This window comes from Tenrec ecaudatus, chromosome 15, assembly GCF_050624435.1.
Source record: "Tenrec ecaudatus isolate mTenEca1 chromosome 15, mTenEca1.hap1, whole genome shotgun sequence".
NCBI lineage: Eukaryota > Metazoa > Chordata > Mammalia > Afrosoricida > Tenrecidae > Tenrec > Tenrec ecaudatus.
Window position 1 is genome coordinate 65,302,571 of NC_134544.1, and position 24,178 is coordinate 65,326,748.

The 24,178-nt window shown below is 38.1% G+C and overlaps 1 protein-coding gene across 7 annotated transcripts in view; it reads left to right on the forward strand.

The window, feature by feature from the left end:
* The window catches only part of PTPRM (protein tyrosine phosphatase receptor type M), a 901,381-nt gene that overhangs the window by 542,322 nt on the left and 334,881 nt on the right, over positions 1 to 24,178 (forward strand). For 4 of the 7 annotated variants that reach the window (XM_075533118.1, XM_075533119.1, XM_075533122.1 and 1 more), the window contains 3 exons: positions 10,345 to 10,618; positions 11,804 to 11,840; positions 19,058 to 19,132. In XM_075533118.1, coding sequence (XP_075389233.1) covers positions 10,345 to 10,618; positions 11,804 to 11,840; positions 19,058 to 19,132 — 386 coding nt within the window. The remainder of the gene's footprint in view (positions 1 to 10,344; positions 10,619 to 11,803; positions 11,841 to 19,057; positions 19,133 to 24,178) is intronic. The other 3 variants (XM_075533120.1, XM_075533121.1, XM_075533125.1) reach the window with 1 other exon arrangement.

Consider the following 24,178-nt stretch of genomic DNA (forward strand, 5'->3'; position numbering starts at 1 on the left):
GTGCAGGCAATTCATGTCTTTCTTTTTCTCCTACCCCGAAAATAAGCCATCTTCAAAAAGTGGCTGTTCCATCATGCAAAAAAAAAGATATATGTGTGTATATGTATATATATGTGTGTGTGTATGTATGTGTATATATATATACCATATTAAATGAAGGGGGAAGTGCAGAGTGGAGACCCAAGGCCCAAGTGTCGGCCAATGGAGATCCCCTCACAGAGGGGTTCAGGAGAGGAGATGGGTCAGTCAGGGTGCGAGGTATTACCGATAAAGAACATAGCTTTCCCCCAGATCCTCGATGCTTCCTCCCCCCAACTACCATGATCCGAATTCTACCTTGCAAGACTGGATAGGGCAAAGGCTGTACACTGGTACATATGAGGGCTGGAGGCACAGGGAATCCAGGGTGGATGGTACCTTCAGGACCAAGGGTGTGAGGGGCGATGCTGGGAGAGTGGAGGGTGAGTGGGTTGGAAAGGGGGAACTGATTACAAGGATCCACATGTGACCTCTTCCTGGGAGAGGGACAGCAGAGAAGGGGGAAGGGAGACTCCGGATAGGGCAAGATATGACAAAATAACGATGTATAAATTACCAAGGGCACATGAGGGAGGGGGGAGAGGGGAGAGAGGGGAAAGAAATAGAGGACCTAATGCAAAGGGCTTAAGTGGAGAGCAAATGCTTTGAGAATGACTGGGGCAGGGAATGTATGGATGTGCTTTATACAATTGATGTATGTATATGTATGGACTGTGATAAGAGTTGTATGAGCCCCTAATAAATTGCTAAATATATATATATATATATATATATATATATATATATATATATATATATATATATATACACACAAATGTGCTTGACACAATGGATGGATGTATGGATTGTGAAAAGAGTTGTATTGGCCCCCAATAAAATTACTTTTAAAAATCTAAAAAAAAAGTGTCTGTTCTTTTTCATATATGTTGAAGTTGTGATTAGTTGGAGAGAAAAAAAAGGACAGTCAAATTAAAAGTCACTGTTAGGTCCCGTAGCATGGACATTTATTAAAATTGTTTTATTAGGGGCTCATACCACTCTTATAACAATCCATACATACATCAATTGTGTAAAACATATTTGTGCATTCATTTCCCTCATCTTTCTCAAAACATTTGCTCTCTACCTAAGCCCCTGGCATCAGCTAATTTTCCCCTCCCTCCCTGCTCCCCCCTCCTTCATGAACCCTTGATAATTTATAAATTATTATTTTCTCATATTTTGCCCTGTCTGATGTCTCCCTTCACCCACTTATCTGTTGTCCGTCCCCCAGGGAGGAGGTCACATGTAGACCCTTGTAATTGGTTCCCCCTTTCCACCCCACCCTCCCTCTATGTTCCCACTATCGCCACTCACACCACTGGTCCTGAAGGGATCATCCACCCTAACTTCCCTGTGTCCAGTTCCTATCTGTGTCAGTGTACATCCTCTGGTCTAGCCAGACTTTGAAAGGTAGAATTGGGATCATGATAGGGAGGCGGGGGAGAGGGGGTAGGAAGCATTGAGGAACTAGAGGAAAATTGTATTTTTCATCGTTGTTACATTGCACCCTGACTGGCTCCATCTCCTCCGCGAGACCCTTCTGTAAGTGGATGTCCACTGGCCTACACATGGGCTTTGGGTCTCCACTCTGCACAACCCCCCTTGTTCACTATGGTAAGATTTTTTTGTTTTGATGATGCCTGATAACTGATCCCATTGATACTTCATGATCACACAGGCTGGTGTGCTTCTTCCATGTGGGCTTTGTTGCTTCTGAGCTAGATGGCCGCTTGTTTACCTTCAAGCCTATAAGACCCCAGACACTTACCTTTTTAAAAAATTTTTATTTTATTTTAATTATTATTTTCTTTTGTTTTTTTGTTTTCTAAACAGATTTATTGGCATGTAGTTCACATATAATACAATCCAATAGCTCAATCATATTAAGAAGAGTTCTACAATCATTCCAACAATCAATATTAAAACATTTTCATCTTTTTTTGTTTGTTTCTTTTTGTTGTTGTTGTTTTAATCATTTTATTACAACTCTTATCACAATCCATACATACATCAATTGTGTAAAGCACATCTGTACATTCATTGCCCTCATCATTCTAAAAATATTTGCTCTCCAATTAAGCCCTTGGCATCAGGTCCTCATTTTCCCCCTCCCCCTCCCTCATGAGACCTTGATAATTTATAAATTATTGTTTTGTCATATCTTGCCCTGTCTGACGTCTCCCTTCACCTACTATTCTGTTGATCGTCCCCCAGGGAGGAGGTCACATGTACATCCTTGTAATCGGTTCCCTCTTTCCAACCCACTTTCCCTCTACCCTCCCAGTATTGCCACTCACACCGCTGGTCCTGAAGTTATCATCCGCCCTGGATTCCCTGTGTTTCCAGTTCCTATCTATACCAGTGTACATCTTTTCTGGTCTAGCCAGACATGCAAGGTAGATTTTGAATCATGATATTTGGCGGGGGGGGGGCAGTAGGAAGCATTTAGGAACTAGAGGAAAGTTGTATTTTTCATTGGTGCAACATCGCACCTTGACTGGCTCATCTCCTCCCCTAGACCCCTCTGCAAGGGGATCTCAGTGGCCAACAAATGGGCTTTGGGTCTCCACTCTGCACTCACCCATCATTCATTGTGCTAAGATTTTTTTGTTCTGATGATGCCTGATAGCTGATCCGTTCAACACCTCGTGATGGCACAGGCTGGTGTGCTTCTTCCATGTGGGCTTTGTTGCTTTCAGCTAGATGGCCGCTTGTTTTCCTTAAAGCCTGTAAGACCCCAGACACTATATCTTTTGATAGCCGGACACCATCAGCTTTCTTCACATTTCTTTCTTAACATTTCTTTTGCCACATTTGATAATGCACCCATTTGTCCTCAGCGATCATATCATATAGGTGTGCACCCAATATGATTTTTTGTTCTTTGATGCCTGATAAGTGATCCCTTCGACACCTTGTGATCACACAGGCTGGTGTGTTCTTCCATGCGGGCTTTGTTGCTTCTGAGATAGATGACTTCTTGTTTATCTTCAAGCCTTTAAGACCCCAGATGCTATATCTTTTGATAACCGGGCACCATCAGCTTTCTTCACCACATTTGCTTATTCACCCACTTTGTCTTCAGCAGTTGTGTCGGGAAGGTGAGCATCATAGAATGTCAATTTAATAGAAGAAAGTATTCTTGCATTGAGGGAGTACTTGAGTGGAGGCCCAGTGTCCTTCTGCTACCTTAATACTAAACATACAAATATAGGCACATAGATCTATTTCCTCTTCATATATGAATATATTTGCATGTGTACATGCCTTTATTTAGACCTCTTTAAATGCCCTTTACCTAATATATCTTTCCTCTATTTCTTTTTACTTTCCTTTTGTCCCACTATCATGCTCAGTCTTCATTTGGGTTTCAGTAATTCCTCTTGATTATATTACCCCTAATCACACCCTACCAGGCCTCCCACACCCTCCTCACCACTGATTTGGATCACTTGTTCCCATGTTCCTGGGTTTGTTAACATCACTGCTTTTCCCCCCGCTTCCCCCTTTCCCATGTCCCCCTGGAACTGTTGGTCCCATTGATTTCTCCTCCAGAGTGTTCATCCAGCCTATCTTATTTAGACAGACCTCTGGAAATAATAACATGCACAAAAACAAGACAGAGCAAAACCAAGCAACAATATACAACAACAATAAACCAATAACAACAAAAAAAGACACAACAAGAAGGAAAGCTTGTAGTTAGTTCAAGGACTGTTTGTTGGCCTTTAGGATTGTTTTCCAGTCCTGTCTGTTGGGGCACCACACCTTCACCCCAAAATCCACCTTCAGCATTCCCTGGGGACCTCACCACTCCATTCCCTTGCTGTTCTGTGACAGCCCGTTAGTGTTTTGCCTTGGTTTGGCGGGATCACATGGGGCACAATTCCCGCATGGAATTTATCAGGTCCTTAACATGTCAGAAGTGAGTACTTTAAAGGATTAGAAAAGCTACCCTTAAATGGCTCATTACTTTTCTCCCTCCGTCCTTTCCTCATGGCCCTCTTTGTGCTATCCAATCCACTAATTCTTTAAGACTTTTTGCTGATAAAAAATAGATGAAGTGGATAAGAAAAACAGATTTAAAATTAAGAGTTTCATCTAGAAATGAATTAGCACAAAAATTTCCAAGTCAGTTTCAAATCTGCAGCAGGTGTTCTTTCAAAGTCCTCAAAGTTAAAAAACATCTTATCACATTTGAACTTTCAAGTTTAAAAGGTACATAAGAGAGGTTCAGATGTTTTTCCCAAGTTATATTTCATGTACTAGTCTATATGAATACAGATTTCTTATTCTCCTAAAAATCTTCAGGTTTTGTTGTAGAAAAACCTAGCATAAAATAAACATTAAATGAAGTTTCTTTCCATAAGAAAGTTGATAATCGTGATATCATGTGCTTGGAAGATTCATCTTTAGTATGGATTGTACCTTAATCTTGCAAATGCCCTAGGAAGATTTTATGTTAATTGAAAGTTCAAAATAGTGGTATGACAGGGCTAGAAGTGGTGCAACTTTAATAAACAAAGGGAACATGAGTAATACATTGAAAGAAGAATAAAATTTTCATCTAGCTCAGTAAGCTAGAAACTTGTGATTGGTTTGCTGCCCTTGAGACTTTGCTTTTTTAATCACCTTTCATGGAAAAGCTGTTCAAATGGTGAGCTTTTCAGGGCTACTTTTAAGACATTCTAATTGTGATTGGAGAGATTTTTGAAGTTCATTAGTTAAATGCTGTTATTTGCACAAATGAAGAAAACAGCTGCTTTAAAATGTTCTGTCAAGATGCAGTTAACCTAGGTGCTAATAATGTGTTAATTTCCATCTGGGAGACAGCAGTGTGTGGCATTGGGTAGCAGATAGGATTTAGCTATTTTTCATTAGCGCTTGGACTTTGATAAAGGGGAACAGAAAAGAGCTGCGTGACCTTTCAGTGCTTAAATTATTAAAGAGCAAATAGATTTGAGGGCTGGGTGCTTGAAATCTAATTTGTCTTGTGGAGCAAGGATCAAAAGACATTTTGAGTTTGAAATTGCTCTAGTCAACTTAGTTCTTGCTCTAATATATCTAAAGCTAAGTAGATGGTAGCTGTTTAAAAAGTAATATATCTGAAATAAAGTGTATGATACAATAAATATCAGCTTGCTTAAAAGCAATAAATGAGAGCACATTGAATGCTTGTTGAGTTATCAAATTTTCCTTAAATGGCATTTACATTACAAAACAAAATTTGCTTCATTAGAAGTGTCAAGTTTTCCATCGTATATATAGTTCAAATTAAAGTGAGGCACACAGAAGATAAACATGAAATTATTGTTGAATCAACAAAGGAGTGAATCCACTCCCACAGCACATATGCTACAAGGTTGGAAGGAAGAGGGGTGATGAGAGAGATGGGAGTGAAAGGGGGAAGGTAGAGAAGACATGGACATGACTTTTGGCACACCAAGATAATTTATTTGTGTGTTACCTACATAATCTTAAAATCGAGTCTGCCCACTATTATCATAAAACCATTCCTTGGTAATTCCATCATGCCCCATCATCACTTGGGTGTGGAGGAAAGAGATATAACACAAAATGAATGCTACACTTTAGTTGAAGCAGAACATTCTTGAATCAGTGTATTTATGTCCTACTGCCACATTTAATGTGTATGCTATATTCCTAAATACAGTAGGAATTATTTTTTATTGTTTTATGCTTTCAGATACATAAGAGGACTTCCAATATTTGTGGGGGGAAATTCAATATATTTCAATTACATATTTCCATGAGTTTTTTGAAACCCTTTCATGTGTACAATGATAAAAAGCTGCAGACGCCTGTAAGTGATTACACAAAATGTGTTTGGGGGAGTCAGTGGCGCAGTGACAGTACACCAAAATGGGGGGCTCATTATCAGCCACTCATGGCAGAGCCTGACCTTTTTACCAGGGAAGGTCATCGTTAGAGAGTAATGAAATGTTTGTGTGTCTGTGGGGACAACATTTAAATAGCAAACTTGGGATCCATGGCAGGTTAAAGGAATAAAGGATAGCATAAAAAAGATTTGTAAAAGACAGAAGAAATAAGGGTTTTTAGCCAGAGTTTCCAGATATGGCTATGCTAATTTTTATCTAGTTGAGTTAGAATTGAGAAGGGGCGTGTCTTTTGGATTGAGAGAGAGGAGAGTGATGAGGTTTCTCAGTAGTATTAGCAAAGGGGTTCCTGGAGGAATAGGGGGCTGAGGAAGCACAGGCAGGTGCTGAAGACACGGCAGAATCTAGACAAATTCTATAGATGTAACCAATGCTACTGATGCAGATGGAAGAAAAATTGCTATCAAAGCTAAGGTTCCCATCTATAGCTGCAGTAGAGAAATAAGATTTACCTAGTACTCAAAAGAAATAGATGTGGAAAGTAGATAGAAACTGACGTGGTTGTTGATTGTGTTGATAATTTCACCCAGTTAGTGCTTCACATCATTGCCTTCATGAAGAATTTTTGTCAGGTGATCAAGAGACCTAGCTTCAAAGTATGGCTGTGGCCTACATCTGGGCTCTTCTACCACTTGGTTACCTGTTCTTTTGGGCTGAATGGGAACTTCACATTTGAGTCCTGCTTCTGTCAGCAGTCAGATGGAAAAACGAATTCTGCATGTGCTAGATACCTGCGTATGTAGTCGAAAACCGCTGCTGGTCGTGCTTTTGCTTTTCCTTTTACTGATTTTTTTTTTTTTGCCTTGGGGAGGTGAAGACATTGAGGACATCTTCTTGTTTGGTACTTGCTATGCATTTTTAGATGTTTCCGAAACTGAAGTCGCCAAAGAGAAATTCCCAATAAAAATATCATGACCATACATTCAAGTTATTTGTCAACAACATACATTAAAGTGCTGCATTAAGGCTCTTTTGCTTTCACAGGTTACCATGTGTAGTCATATAAAGGTGTTTTCTAACTGGAAACACAGGGAATCCAGGGCGGATGATCCCTTCAGGACCAGTGCTGGGAGTGGTGATACCGGGAGGGTGGGGGAGCAAGGGGAACCGATGACAAGGATCTACATATAACCTCCTCCCTGGGTGACTGACAACAGAAAAGTGGGTAAAGGGAGATGTCGGACAGTGCAAGCTATGACAAAATAATTTATAAATAATCAAGGGTTTGTGAGGGAGGGGTAACAATGAGGAACTGATATCAAGGGCTCAAGTAGAAAGTAAATAGTTTGAGAATGCTGATAGCAACAAATGTACAAATGTTCTTGACACAATGGATGTAGGTATGGATTGTGATAAAAGTTGTATGAACCTCTAATAAAATGATATTTTTAAAATAACAATAACAAAATAAAGATGTTTTCTTTCCTGTGAATGACTACCCAAAAACATAAAGAAAAAAATATCACATTTTGTTAGTAGTTCCTATGTAGAGTATTGAGAGCACCTTTTTTCCTTTATATTGTATTTTTACTTTACCATTTAATATAACAAACGGGGTCCTCAGAATTTGTTTTTTAATTGAAGTTTTGAGGATCATAACATGTAGCAAATGAATGGAAAAGTTGACTGAAAGAAACGTGTCAACAACAACAAAAAAAGGAGATTCTTTCCAAATCAAGTAATTATCATTATTTATGTATGATTTAGAATGTTTCTGGGATGTTAAATAAAATTACTGGAGATCAGAGCTATGAAATGCACATTTGAAGTTGATATAACTCTCTTCTCATGGGAAAAAATAAGACCAAAAGAAAGGCATTTAAACCCCAGTGCTGGAAGAACTAGGGGTGAAACCAAAGTTGCATACTCCTTGTGCTTCAAATAGTTTCATTGTGGGAAAGTTCATATAACAAAACACTTGCCATTGTACCATTTTCCATGTGTACAACTTAGTGCTATCCGTTATCTTCACCGTGGTGCCCACCACCCGTTTCTACGAGTCTCTCAGCGCCCAGACAGAACGTCAGGACCCTCCACAGTAACTCTCTGTGCCTCTCTTCATTGCCCTCAGAGCCCCCAGAAAATCTTTGTGTATTATCACAGATAACCATCTAAGTACCATTGAGCAAAATAATATGTTGCTTTTTCTTATAAACAATACATTTCATTTATCAAGTAAAATGAGTTAATTGTCTGCAAATTCATCTTTAATTACTTGTGAGCAAAACATCTTTTTGAAGTTTCTTGTTTACCTAAACATCAGCAATTGACAGATACATGAGGGGGCATCAAAAAGTTTCAAGAAAAATGCAGTTAAAAGATAACGGAATTTTTGTCAGACTTTTTGAAGTTGCCTCATATATATATTGGAATCATTATATTAGGGGCTCATACAACTCTTATCACAATACATATATCCGGCCATTGTGTCAAGCACATTTGTACATTTGTTGCCATCTTTATTCTCAAAACATTTTCTTGATATCAGCTCCTGATTTCTCCCTCCCTCTCCCCACCCTCCCTTCCTCACAAACCCTTGATAATTTATAAATTATTATTTTTTCATGCCATACACTGACCAATATCTCCCTTCACCCATTTTTCTGTTGTCCATCCCCCAGGGAAGGAGTTCTGTGTAGATAATTGTGATCGATTGCCCTTGCTCCCCCACTTTCCCCTTACCCTCCTGATACTGCTACTCTCATTATTGATCCTGAGGGGTTTATCAGTCCTGGATTCTCTGTATTTCCAGCTCTGATTTGTACCAGTGTCCATCATCTGGTCTAGCAGGATTTGTAAGGTAGAATTGAGATCATGATTGTGGGGGGAGGAAGCATTAAAGAACTAGAAAGTTGTATGTTTCATCGGTGCTATACTGCACCATGACTGGCTCACCTCCTCCCTTGGATGCTTCTGTAAGGGGATGTCCATTTGCCTAGAGATGGGCTTTGGGTCTCCTCTCTGCACTGCCTCTCATTCTTTCTTCTTTGATGCCTGGTACCTGATCCTATCGACACCTGGTGATCACACAGGTGGTGTGCTTCTTCCATGTGGCGCTAGATGACTGCTTGTCTATCTTCAAGCCTTTATGACCCTAGACGCTATATCTTTTGATAGCCAGGCATCATCAGCTTTCTTTACCACATTTGCTTATGCTTTGTCTTCAGTGATTGTGTCGGGAAGGTGAGCATTATGGTATGCCAAGTTAATAGAACAAAGTGTTCTTGCATTAAGGGAGTACTTGAGTAGAGGCCCAATGTCCTTCTGCTACCTTAATACTAAACCTATAAATATAGGCACATAGATCTATTTCCTCATTGTTGTATATAAATATGTTTACATATGTACCTGCCTGTATTTAGACCTCTGTCAATGTCCTTTACCTTCTAGCGCCTTCCTCTATTTCCTTTTACTTTCCTCTTGTTCCACTATCATGTTCAGCCTTCTTTTGGGTTTCAGTAATTCCTCTCGGTCACATTGCCCTTGATTAAGCCCTACCAAGCCTCCTACATCTTCCTTGCCATAGATTTTGGATCACTTGTGGTTCCCTTGTCCCTGGGATTGTTAACACCCACTTCCTTCCCCCCCACCTTCCCCTCCTCTCCCATGTTCCCCTGGAACAGTCAGTCCCATTGTTTTCTCTTTCAGATTGTTTATCCCGCCTATCTTATTATCTAGATAGGCCTACAGATGTAATAATATGCACAAAAACATGACAGAGCAAAACAAAGCAACAAAAGAAAACAAAACAACATTGACAACAACCACAAAAGAAAAGCCTGTAAATAGTTCAGGGTCTGGTTGTTCACCTTTAGGAGTGTTTTCCACTCGAGTCGGATGGGGTGCCCCACCCTGGCTCCAACGCCTATTTTTTTTTATTCCTTGCGGACTCCATTGCTCTGTTCCTCTTGCTGTTCTGTTGCACTCCCTTAGTGTTTCGCCTCAGTGTGGTGGGGTCAGATTGGAAGCAATTCCCGCACTGTGCCTCCAAAGTTGTGCCACATACCTCTATGCATCAGTGAAAGATGTCATGTCTCCTGGTGGAGCGAGCCCTATGGTCCTCTCTGTGCTTTGGATACCTCATATATTTTTAATGATGGTGATTTTTTTCTTCAGTAAATTAAATTATTTTGGATGAAAGAGTTCTATAGACAAATAGTAAGTACGTTCCTTCTCCAAGTCTTGATTAAATGCTGACTATACAATGAAGCTCTTAGCAACTTGCTATATGAATTTAGTGAATTCTTTATATTGTCTGTTGTGATTGAATGAGAAATAGGCCAGCTTGGTTATCACACAATAAATCAGAGTAGTATATCACTGAAAGAATCTTTTTCCTTCCTAGCGTCTATCAAATAGTTGTTGAAGAAGAACGTCCTAGAAGAACTAAAAAGACAACAGAGATCTTGAAGTGCTATCCTGTGCCAATCCACTTTCAGAATGCTTCCATCCTGAACTCACAGTATTACTTTGCTGCCGAATTTCCAGCTAATAGCCTCCAAGCTGCCCAGCCTTTTACTATTGGTGATAATAAGACATATAACGGATACTGGAACACACCTCTGCTTCCCCATAAAAGCTATAGAATTTATTTCCAAGCTGCCAGCAGAGCCAATGGGGTAAGTGTTTAGATGACAGTCTCCTTTGACTATTTCGGGATATTTATGTGAATGTAGACTAAACAAAATAGTAAGAAACAAAGCTATGCTTTTGTGTGTTTTTACTTGTAAACAAGTGGGTCCTCCCCTCTTTTTGGAATTATTTTCATCTAAGGATGTTTGTGAGAAGAAATGAATATACTCGCATACCTTTTTCTAAAAGTATATATTGCCAACATAATGTTTTTATTTTCAATTTTTACTGATTACCAAAAATAGGCCATTAACTCTGCTTAGCTAACCATCTTACTAGGAAAATAGTATCATCACAACCCACACACTCAGCTCACTAATTTTTTTTGAGATTCATAACATCTGTATTTTAAGAATAATCTGCCCTACTTCCTAGAAGAGCTCTGGTTGCGTAATGGTTACAAATAAGGTTGTGATCTACAAGGTTGGGAGTTTGAAACCACCAACGACTCTGTGGGCTTTCTCCTGCAGTCAACAGTGACGGTTTCAGGATCTCCCGGGGGAAATCCTGCCCTGCCCCATGAGGCCATTCACTGGGAGTCAGCATTGCCTCATTGGCAGTCAGTTGAGTGAGTCCCATTTCACTGGTTCTGCAAGAACTTATGCTTCCTATAGCTGTGACTAAATTTGTGGCATTTTGTTGTTGTTCATCAGAGAAAACAGTTTTAGAATTATGAAATGGAAACAAAACCATTATTGAGTTCATTCCAAAAATGTTCCTTTCTGGTTCTAACTAATCCAGAATATTTAAAAATTTTAAAGTCTCTGTAAACAAAAGGAAATATTTTTTTAAATTTCTTATTCCTCAGCAGATTTTCTCCTTCACTGCATGAGTCTTAAGTATATGATTGACTTCACTTTTACGGGTGAAATCTGGGACATCAGGTTCCTTACCAGTGCTTGCACAGGGGGCGGCCAGAGGTGTCCAGAGGAGACACATTCTGCATTTAGCTCTCTTTTTGGTCCAGCAATGTCCAATACGACCAGGATTGAATTGAGAACTTACTTGTCTATCTGAGTATGATTCCATGAGGAATCGTTGTATGATAAAACCGCACCAGAACAATTAGACATTTTCTTTTGTACTACTTGACTGGAAATATTCTTCTAGCCAAGATATTCTTCTTTGTTTCACAAACAACCTAAATATTTTTTCTTCTTTATTTGACACAGGAAACTAAAATAGACTGTGTCCGGGTGGCCACAAAAGGTATGTTGAAATTGTTGGATGCTCTCCTCATTTAGGCGCCTAAAACTTTAGACAGTGTTTCAAAATGTCTTTAAATATGAGCTTTGTAGAAAGACATATGTATGGAAATGGGCATGCATGTTTTATGTGTGTAGGTATATATTAGGACTGTATGGCATTTAACAATGATTAACAGTATTTCATATAGATACCTTTTAAAAATGAGAATCTATACTGCCTGCTGTATTCCAATTTTCAATGGTTACCTTTTTAATTATTTAAAAAATTTTATACCATCTCAATATATAGTTTTTGGGGTTTTTTGTTTTAAACATTTTATTAGGGGCTCATACAACTCTTATCACAGTCCATACAAATACATACATCAATTGTATAAAGCACATCTGTACATTCTTTTCCCTAATCATTTTCTTTTTTTCTTTTTTTTTTTACATTTTATTAGGGGCTCGTACAACTCTTATCACAATCCACACATATACATACATCAATTGTATGAAGCACATCCGTACATTCTTTGCCCTAATCACTCTCAAAGCATTTGCTCTCCACTTAAGCCCTCTGCATCAGGTCCTCTTTTTATTTTCCCTTCCCTCCCCGCTCCCCCCTCAATATATAGTTTTAAAGACATTAATAACATTATACCTTGTAAGTACTATTTCTAGTGAATTTTCAAATGCCGGAGATTAAAATATTACCTGCTATTCTTAAGATATTTATTTTATTTATATTTATCTATAAAGTTGATTCTATATTAATTTCATTCAGTGAGATGTAAGTATTACTGAATCCGGTGACCAGGTGCCCTTACTGTGGAACTTCTATTTCCAAGACTTTGTTAAAACTCTGATAATATGAGATCAAGATTTAGAAGTGGGTAAGAGAAACATAATGGAATCCTAGTGGTGTAATGATTACAACTTGGGCTGCTAACCACAAGGTCAGCAGTTTGAAACCAACTGGCTTCTCTGCATAGGCTAACCAAAAGGCAGGCAGGGGAGAAAGACAATGAAATCTGCTTCTGTAAAAACTGCATCCTAAGAAAACCTTAGGAGCTGCACTGTTCTGTTTATATGGCCACTGATAGTAGGAATGGACTCAGTACTCACAATGGGGGAACGACTATGCGTTTAGCACCATGCCTCCTTAAAGGCAAAGTGCAGATGTGTATTGTGCTGTCATTTTATCAATCTCAGATAATAAATGCTGTTTCCACCATCACGTAGGATGTGCTGGGAAAGGGTATTGAGATGCTTCCAAAGCTAAATTGATATGAGGCATTATAATTTGACACTTGTATTAAATGTCATCTTTCAGACCCTGAAACCAAGAGTACAATAAAAAAAAGTTCTATTTGGTTCAATTTAGAAACAATGTTGTTATTAAACTTGTTCATAGCTTAGTTCGAATATACCATGAATATCGTTATCTTCAAAATCCTCAGTGCTATATGACCTTTCTAGACAGTTGCGTATTTCTTGGGTGCATGGTATGGCCCAGGCATTGTGTGAGCAGCTCATCTTATTGGCAGTTTGTGCTGATGAGATCATAGCCCTACAGTCTAGAACAGTGTTTCCCAAGGTTAATGATGCTGCCCACTGAGGGTCACTGGAACAACCCGGGGACAGGGCGGGGCGGGGCGGGGCTGCAGAAGCACATCCCGACATTGCATCCTGCATTATGGGCTGTAGGACACAAGTACATATTCCTGTTTCTTCCGAAAAAGAGACTGAGGCCAGATAAGTTGGGGCTGATGGTCTAAAATAGACTTGAATTGAATCAAACACTCAATTCCTCTATTGCAGGTTATTCAGTACCTTTTATAGGAATAAATTAATAACTGATGAAATTATCAATATTCATATGTTTTACACACATGTAGTACACTATCAACTGTTAATGATCAGAATTTATTGAAGCCCTATCATGATGTATTGATGCTTTTAGCCATCTAGCTATCTGTGCTCAAGAACAGAAATTAGAAAATACTCTTTCATTGAATTCCAATTAGTCTTTAATGATGAATGACCAGAGTGCCAAATTATAATGCCTTTTATTTAACATCACAACTTAGAGTTTTGAAATCACTTTAATGCACATGTTCTCTAATTTCTTAGCAATACTGAGAGAAAGAAGGTAGTATTGTGCAATAAACACATAGCCAGTTATGGTGTACTCAGAGCTGGATAATATGCATTTGGACTTCTACACCAATACACCACCCACCACCACCGCCTCCACCATCACCAACACTACCCACAACCACCAACATCACTACCACCACCACCGCCACCACCACGTCCACCATCACCACCACCACTCACCTCCACCACCACCACCACCCACCTCCACCACCTCCACCATCACCACCACCACCATCGCCACCACCACTGCCACCATCCACCTCCACCATCTCTACCACCACCACTCACCTCCACCATCACCACCACCACCACCGCCACCTCCACTACCACCTCCACCACCACCACCCACCTCCACCATCACCACCACGACCATTCACCTCCACCATCACCACCACCACCACCATCACCTCTACTACCACCTCCACCGCCACCTCCACCACCCACCTCCACCATCTCTACCACCACCACTCACCTCCACCATCACCACCACCACCACTGTTCTTATCACTCTATCTGTTGTCTTTTCACCCAGAAGAACCTGTGACTGACTGTAGGACTTTGACTTACCCCTTCTTATAATTAACTGTGAGAATTATGTCACCATGTTCATTTAAATAAATATATAAACAACACAGTAGTAAATATGGTAATCTGACAAATTTGGTGCTTTCACAATAAATTGAATTAGATGGTGATTTGCATTATTTTCTCCCACTAGTTGATTTAACCTTTGTTTTTTCAATGCAACAAAGGGTGATTAGACAGTCAGATGACCTGGTTTACTAAGTATTCTCTCCTCATATTTTTGCGTCATTTTCAAACATTTACACGGCAACAAATGCTATCCAACAAATGCTTTCCTCTTTTGAGGAAAAAGAAAACAGATTTTTAATATTAATTACATATCATTGTCATTTATATTTCATAGACGATAGTACCAGAGAACACCTAAGGAGGCATTCTCCTTCTCAGCACAACTCCCCTGTTTGTCTCCTTTATTTTATTGAGTTCTATGTACACTGGCCCAGCAATCCTCCTTGACAGTGACATGTAGTATTGCTTTATCACCTTTTTAAACAGAAAGTTCTTCTTAATTTGAACTTTTAAAAGCCCTGTTACAGTGGGAGAAGTTGTTTTATGTAGACTACTCCATCAAAACAGAGAAATGGAGATCAAATCATCTTATCGGTCTTATATAGTAAAAGTGTTCGAAATTTTAAAGAGTTCAAATATCCTGAGTGTTTTCAGCCACATATTGCTGACAGCATGGAGGCTTAATTGAATTTTCAAGCATGTAACCACTTTCCCGAGTAGCAATGAGAATTTTTGGAGATTTTAATGTTCTTATAAAAAAATAATGTTGACAAGTGTGGAGGTGGATTTGTTTTCATGAAGAACTCAGTTTGTAATTTCAAGTAAGGGTATGGCTCTTAAAATGATATTTCATACTATTTATACATTTCATTTTATGATTCATTTAATCATATTCCAAGGTTCTATTTTGACACTAACCATCTCAACTATAAAACCTCATAAAAATTAGAAACAGGAAAAATTTAAGGTATGTATTATATATTTCCATGTGTATAGAGGCTTATGCATCTAATTTTAAATTATGCATTTAGATGAGTTCCCAGTATTATATGTGACCATAGTTGATTATAAGCATATTCATCACACAGTATTGTTTCTCTTCAGTTCAATGGTAAAGACACCATACAATAGAATACCCTCAATGTTTGGACACAATGAGGTGAATTAACAGACTTTACTCCTGAATTTTCAAGAACTTTGTTTTTTAAATCACAACTAATATGTATGCTTTCTTTAACTTTTTAATTTCTGACTCCCTTTTGGTAACTGGTTGTTTTGGAGAATTGCAACAGTCACTTCTACACAGAGAGAACACACTTAAAAATGAAGTCTCTTGTAGCAAATTAGAGCTTCTGTGTACATTGATGTTCTAGTGTATGTAATAAGCAATTTAAACTTTACACATTATCTAATCTTTCATCAACTTATATTTTCCATATGATGATGCCACCTACGTTTGTCCTGAACAATATAGCCATTTGCAAGCCCCCTTATGACTCACTGATTTTTGAACTATCTGATTGGCTATTTATTATATGTTAGTCAGAAAATACTCCAAGACATCCAGATACAGAGACATACCACCTTTTAAATTTTGAAGCTTTGGATTGCCTTGATGACATTTCATTTTGTTTAAAGAGAAGTGTGCAGTCATGCGAGTTAATCTATTCCTGTCTTCCTATTACCTGTCCAGCAGGAAGGTAGCTGGAACTCAAAATGATAAATGTCTGCAAACACTTGTCAGATGTTTTCCAGAGACTAGTAGAGAAGGCAAAATATAAACCTTCAACAAAAAGAACACAAACCATTATCCTAGTGTTATACTTAAAAGTAAATCTTTTGTGCAGCAGTGCTTCCATGATTGTAAGCTTACTATATTACTTAACTTACATTTGTAATGGCATATGCATGTGCTCTGCTATAAGACCTTCAGAAAACTGTGAAGGATTTTCATTGTTCCTATACAATTCCAAACTATATTCAGAAATTTGAATTTTTAAAAAGCATTAAGCTTTATGAAAAATTTCTCTACACTATTTCTGTTCACTGTTTGTTCAAAGAAATGCTATTCTTCTTAGGCTACCATGCTAGGGATTGAAGGAATCCTAATGAAAGAGTTGACAAGAAAGTCTATTGAAAATAAAACTATGTAAAATTCCTTTTAATTACTTATATTTCATATAGGGAAAAGTGATAATCTTTTAATATTTAGCTATGAGTTTAGCAATAGAATTACATATTTATTTATCATTCAACATTTTGTAGAAATGATTTTTTCCTTAATCTGAATTAGTCTTCATAATGTACATCTTGAGTATATTAAGGCCCCTGAGAAATTCCTAACAAGAAAATGAGAGATCTGTTTAACTTTGTTCAACCTTGTTTCTAAAATTTACTGGACCCAAACTCATTCATTTTTCAAAGAATAGTAGATGAACCCAGTTTGGTAAATGCCAATTCATCAAATTCCAAAAAATATCCTGCTTTTTTGCAATTGAAGTGGCACTTAGTAGTCTGATACACTCCAAGATTTTTTTTTATTCTTCCATATATTCCTTCATACCTAAAAGAGCCCTAAATTTGTCCACATTTTCACATTATAGGATAGGAGTTTCTTATTTTATAGAAAATTATAATGGTCTCTTTTGTAATACATTCTAATTGATAGTATTTTAAGGCAATATCAATTCCCTAAAGGGACCAGACAAAATAGGTTAGACTTCTAGCCATTTGGTTGGGTCACAAAAACTGATCTCTGTCATTGCATTGCAAAATCAACCAGAGCCAATGCATAAGAAAATGAATATGGCTGGGTTGCAATAAAACTTTATTTGATAAAACAGGCAGCAGACCCGTTGAATCTTTTTAAAAGTAATTCATAATCACAATCAAGGTTTTTCTTTGTAACTGAAGATAATAGGCATTTACAAGCACTTTACAAAAGAGAACGTAGACATCATGTCAAAGTCTTTCCTGATATTTGGGGTGTGGTTTTGACATTGGAATCCTCGATTGGGAGCCTTTGGTTGAAGTTTGGGTTCCTTTTTGTTTGTTGAATGCATGGCTGCACTGCATAGTTGTTTTTCAAGTAAACTTTTTTTCTATTTATCTTTTCGGATGCTGGCTAGTGCTCTGCTTTTTCTATAACCCTTTGGCATTTGTAAAGTGGGTAGTATTTTCCTGGAAGTAAATGAAAAACCACACATGACTATTGGTTAGATAATAATAGTCTATGATTCAAGCAAGAATGTTAAATCTATGAAACTTTAAATTGGCACCCAATTTGTAACAAGTCTTAGAAATAGCATGCTATAGTATGCAAGTTATTCTATCAGTATGCAAAATTGCACAATACACCATATAAAGAAAATGATGTACTGAATGCCTTGGGAATTCTCCTTTCTCTAGCCAAAATGTAGGTTTATTAATCTAACTTAGCAATAGTAGCATGCTTTCATTAATAATGTGTGCGTGACTACTAAACCCAGTGCCTACAGTTGTCTAGTTACAAGCAGCAGCACTATTTGAATGGTGCAGAGGGATATTTCAAAATATTATGTAGCAGCAGTTTTGAATTTAATTGTCTGCAGATGGTCGATGATCTATTTTCCTTACTCCCTGCCACATTTCTAATAGCACTCAGGCTGTTCCATGTAAATTAGTAATCTTTCATGTAAGCCTGTCCTTAATTTTCCAATATTTGTTTCTTTGCATCACTTTCCAGCTGTATTACTTTAGAACTGACATTTTAATTTTCTACTTTTAATTTTGTCTTTTGATATTTGTGTGTCATAATTGTTAGCCACTTAAGCACAGCCACTGAGCTGTGCAGGCAAACCAAGAAGCCCCCATGTCAGCGTCAAAAATCTTAATCTTGTCTTTGGTTACATGTGAGCCAGGGCAACTATCGCAAAAGTAATTGCTAGTTTGTTTATTAATCAATGCTTGTATCTTAATTTGATGAAGTAAGGCTCCTTTAATGCGATTTCAGTATTACAGAAACTTTTTCTTCAGAAAAATGGCTCTAATGACAATATTTTTCACAAAGGGTGATTTTAGTGGGGAAATAAATATTATGACATTTTTTTAAAAAACTTAGAAAGTTCAAAAAGCCTACAATTTACCTTAATATATACTACAACCAATAGCAGTTGGAAACACTATTCGGTTTTCAGACTTCTTTGGGACTGTAATGTGGTTTTATTTTTTATTTTTTACTTTTTTTGGTATTTCTTTCAAATGATCAAGATCTCAGCCAAAGCTTACAACTGTTTCATACTTAAAAATCAGCCTGCCTGCCTAAAGTTTGTTAAAGAGAAAAGATTTCACGAAATCACCACCTTGCTGTCTTTTTTCTGTTTGTTGTTGGAACAAAGTAGAGACAATTTGGTATATTGATCAAGATTCTTCTTGCTAGCCTAGCTTCAGTCTGGCTTTTTTTTCCCTCATGCATGCTGACCTGGAAATCTTCCTTTGCCTTAGCTGCGATAATCGTGACTCAGCTTACAACACCATACATTCGCATCGCCCCTGCTGCAGGCGACGACCAACTACCAGGTCAGATGTTCAAGTACAGATGAGTCATCTTGCCCATTTCCTTCTCATTTTTCTCAGCTTTGTTTCCCTCTACATTTCCTCCTTTGCTCAAGGCTTGTTGACAATGTTGCAGACCTCTGGTCCAGACTTACGCCCTTATTAAATTAAGTGATATGCTTGGCCTCTTCTATGTCACATGTATATTCATGCATTTAATACAACTCCACTGCATGTTCTCATTGTGTGTTCAGTCTGTCGGTATGTTCCCTTCTAGCCTAATGTTGTATAGAATTGAAATTTGCTGGACTTGCTGTAGCAATGACATCAAACAGGCTTTCAGATAAAATACGTGAAGATATATTCCCAGTTTTCCAAATTAATCTTAAAAAGGCTTTGCAATTTGAGAGTGAGAGAGGTTTATTTTCCCTTTGAAGAAGCTAGTTTGCACATGCATTTAGCAATGCGCAGCTTTGCCTGTGGTGTTATTAAATGAAGTCACTCAGAGCTGTCTGCGGTGATGCTGTTCCAACAGCTTTGCACGTGCGCACAACTGGGGCAGAGCTGATTGCATGCTTTGTAGATCCTTCTTCCAAAGCAGAGTGCTTATATAAAGCAGACACATCTGCAAGTCAAATGCATTGAATAATTTAGGAAAGTTTTATTTTAAAATGAATGGCTTAAAGTCATGGAGTTGAACTATGTACGTGCTTCTTGATAACAAGAGAAACTAGCTTGTTCATTCCTGGTGCCTCTAAAGGTGGATGGACAGCTCCGTAATCTCATCTAAGGAAAGAGTCCAGTAAATTATTCCAGATTGAAGGTGAGTGTCAGAGAATCCCAGAAGATCAACTTTTGGCCTATAACAAAGGCAAGTCAGTGTCAAAAAGTCCACATTAATTATGTGAACAGGGCTCAAATTCCAGTTTCAGAAGGCCAACAATAATTGTATTTTGTTGCATGATTAAAACAAAGCAAATGACAGCCACCTGGTTTTCATAAAATTTTCACTAGCATGATTTTTTTACTTAATGATGAAACTCAGAAATATTTCTTAACCCTTCCAAAAGTGATAAAGATTAACTCATGGTAAGAAATCCTAAGTGTGTAGGTGATTCTATGAGCTTATTATTTTGGAAAGCAAAGCAATTCAGGCTCAAGAAAATTACAGACTAGTTTTATAATATGAAGAAATTGTATGATATTCCACTGCCCTGTCCACTAGAATTCTCCATTTTCAGCCCTCTGTTTGAGGGTCTGTGAACAGTAGACCTCTCTGACACTTCTGCTTCCCTTATATTAAAGGTTTTCCTTTAAGCATATTTCTTCTAGTGATTAAAGTTCTACAGGTTACACACTCTCTCGCGCCCTGACCTTCTGAAGGGTTCTGCAGGGACAGTTGTCTTTCTTAGCACAAGTTCTTCCCCCTCAGCCTGTACCTGTAAGAAATAGCCCCTGGAGATCTGTAAGCAAAGTGCCCACCAATGACGTAGTCACACAACAATAAAAGGAATACTCATGGGAAGATATAGCCCCTATTGTGGGTTTTAACTATTATCCTATTATATGAAGTAGCATGAAAGGGAACTTCTGAAATTAGATTTCTCTGTTAAGTTTGCATGGTTACGAAAGTACATGTCAAGTCGCCCTGCGCCATCAGCCTGATCGACCGTGTCTAAGTGATCATTTTGAAGCCAGTGTATAAAAGACACACAACTGGTTTCAGCATACGGCACTCTTTATTTCAGGCTGCAGGTGAGCTACAATATTTACTTACGTTCATTAAGGATTAACATGATGAAGTGTTAGAATAAGATTCAAATCCAAGTTTTTTATTAATGTAATAATACTCTTGGTCTTCAATATTTATTGATAGATTCGCTCATGGCTAATCTTGCTCCTGTAAATGCCAACTCAAGTTATATTTCTTGTGTATTTTTTCATTTGGATAAGTGATCAATTTTGATGGAAATAACATTGTTTTGCATGAATTTATTCATGAGTCATACTTCCAGCCTGGAACTAATTTCATTCTACTACTTCTATGACATTCATTGAGCACCTTCTGTGGGCCAGATCTAGATCAACCACCTCTTTTAAATAGTCTTATTTTGGGTGATTTCCCGTACTTAACATCAACCCCTATGTACGCACCAACTCTCAGGTAGGAAAAGTATGATGTCACTGTCATTTAGGAAAGTAAAGAAAATACAAATTTTCTAACTGATGGAATAGAAAAGAAACATGTATTTCAAAAGTTTTTGTGATCATGTTGAACAGCTTCAGAACAGATTGTGCATCTATCCCCCATTGACCAGTTATTATCCTGCTAACTAGACCAGTACTGTCCCTTCTAAGGACCGCTAGGATGGATACATCAAAATGCTTATAGCTCTTTTTAATTACTTTGTTTTAATTGGGTTGCATCTGCTCCTATAAATAGCATGCTACTTTGTGCTTGATAACCTCGAGAACTTTACATATTACTGCTGGCAGACCTGGTTTGGGTAGATGGGCCCTCCCCACTTTGTGTAAAACCAAATGGAGCTGTGGTCCTGTCCCCTGATGCCGGTACATAGGACTGGGCCTCTGTGCCTCACACTGAAGCGAAGTCTTGGTAAATACCTGTTGACTTACTTGGTTGAATGACTAGTCTGAAACCAGAAGAGTCCAAAGAAGCAGATGAAAACATAGACCGTTAGTATGGTTGATAAAGTCCGCATCACTGTACTAGAGATGTCCTCAATACATCGCAGGAAATCCACCATCATTTACCATACATAATGCCGTGGGGATTAATGTTACAAAATGTTGCTATAAGTAACAGAACATTTATTGGATAAACATATCAAAAGAAGAAGATATTGTCTCTTGATACAGCCTCTTTGTAGAGATAAATACTTCTGAAGGCAGGGCTTCCTTCTCTCTAACTTCCCAGGAAGAATCCTGCACTCTGATTCGCCTGCGTCCATATGCAGTCCTCACACCCTTGCGGGACTTAAATCTTGTTCCTTCTCAACGCTCTCTGAGTTTGGAGAACAAAGAGAAGTCGGGGAGATCAAGATCAGGGCTGTAGGCTGGATTGGATAAGGTTTCCCAATTAAATATCCTGATAGAGCAACCAGGGCTACAATCAATGAATGAACAGGGGCATTGTCATGATGGAAAAAATATCCATCAATCAGCGCCATTCTCTGGTCTTTATCCCACCAGTGCAGTTTTCCATTTCCTTGTATCTTCTTAATAAGCCCTTGTGATTGCCCTGTGTTCTTAGAAAAGCCTATCAAGATAAACTCTTGGAGATCTCAAGAATTAGTTCCATAACTGTCTCTGCTGATCTTTCTCCCCTAAATTAAGTGACCCAACATATTCCTGCAGAAGCCTCTGCTTGGGTTGTTCACCACTCCCCTGCCCCCCTTTTTTTCTTTCTGAACGCTCCCAGAGTGACGAGGACAAATGTGTCACTGAAAGTACTTGTCTGCAGACATCCACTGATTGCACAGACATATTTAAACATGTTTTATTAGGAATAAACAATACATATATGAATAATAATGCAGGAGTTTTTTGTTGCTGTTTTTCTTTCACTTACTCCCATGTATACACCTCTGTTTAACTGAAAACATGCATAGACTTAACAGAAACCGTAACTGTGAGAAAGCCTGTGAGCACTACATATAGCTTAAGATTCTCTTTGAATTGTTTTTCTCTCTTCTAGTTCTCTTTCATTGTGAAACAGAAATTCTGTTTACAACGTACTAAATTAATTTTCTTTCCCACTGTATGTTTCATTCTCACTGTCTCTGAGACTGACTCACAACAACACTGTCGGACAATGTCAAACTGCCCTACTTCGTGGCTTTCCGAGACTGTACACTTTCATGGGAGTAGAAAATCCCATCTTCCTTCTGCAGAGCAGCTGGTAGTTTCGAACTATAGACCTTGTAGTTAGCAACCCAACAGCATAGCAATCTTTTGCTAAAGTATTGAAAGTAGACTGTGACAGGAAGCATAGCATATAATTAGAATGAATATTCTACCACAAACTGTTATCTAAGGAATATATTTGGAGAAATTTCTAGAAGCTAAATGTGCCTCTAGTCTTTACTCTGTTTCTTTTAACTTGTGATACACTGACCCTGATATAAAACTGCTTTGCAGTTTGGGGACGGGTGGTTGAGAACTGAATACATTAGAAGTTTCTTTTAAGAATTTTTGTTCATGTAAAAAATGCCTTTGCCATCTATTTTATTTAAGATACTTTTGCTTTGCTTATAATTTAATAATCCAGCCAACTACAAGATGCTGTGGAAAGTGTTCCTCTAAATACACATTTTATCATCCATTTTAATAAACCTATGCATGTTCATGTTATTATCTGTATCATAGAATATTTACAAACCAAGCAACCTCTGTGGGGCAAGTACGAATTGGATATATCAGAGCATGGAGAATTTAATGATAGATCTAATTACTACTTTTAAAAAAGAGTGAGAGCTGCCCCAAAATTATTCCCACATAAAATTGCAAGCTTTGGAAAAGATTTCCAACTCATGACAACCTTGCGTGTAGATTAGCTGCCAAACTGTGTGAATTTATGTGTTGTGGTGATGTTGGAAGCATCGCTATCAGTCTTTCAAGTACTAGCAGAATCCTCCATGGTGTGAACAGATTACTGCCAAGCTTTGAGAATAAGAACGGGCTAGGAAGAAAGCAGAGGTAGCCCACGCAGCAGAACATTTTTCTACTACAGTGCTGAAAGATGAAGCACTTCGGTTTGAAGGCAGGAGAAACATGGCTGGAGAAGAGCTTCCAGCTGTCTCCTCAAAGATGAGTCTCCCTTCATAACATGGATAGAGAATGTTCGGGGGGCTTTATTCTCCATCAGAATGAAAATAAAGAGCTGGAAACATTCATTGATAGCAGGAATGTACAAAATATTAGGAATTAGGAAAAGAAGAAGTCCTCAAAAATTAAACGGAACAACACATAAAGATTGATATATAGCCTAGGAATTACTGAGAGAAAATAGACTGATACTGCCAATATTGAGTCAGACAATCTTATTGT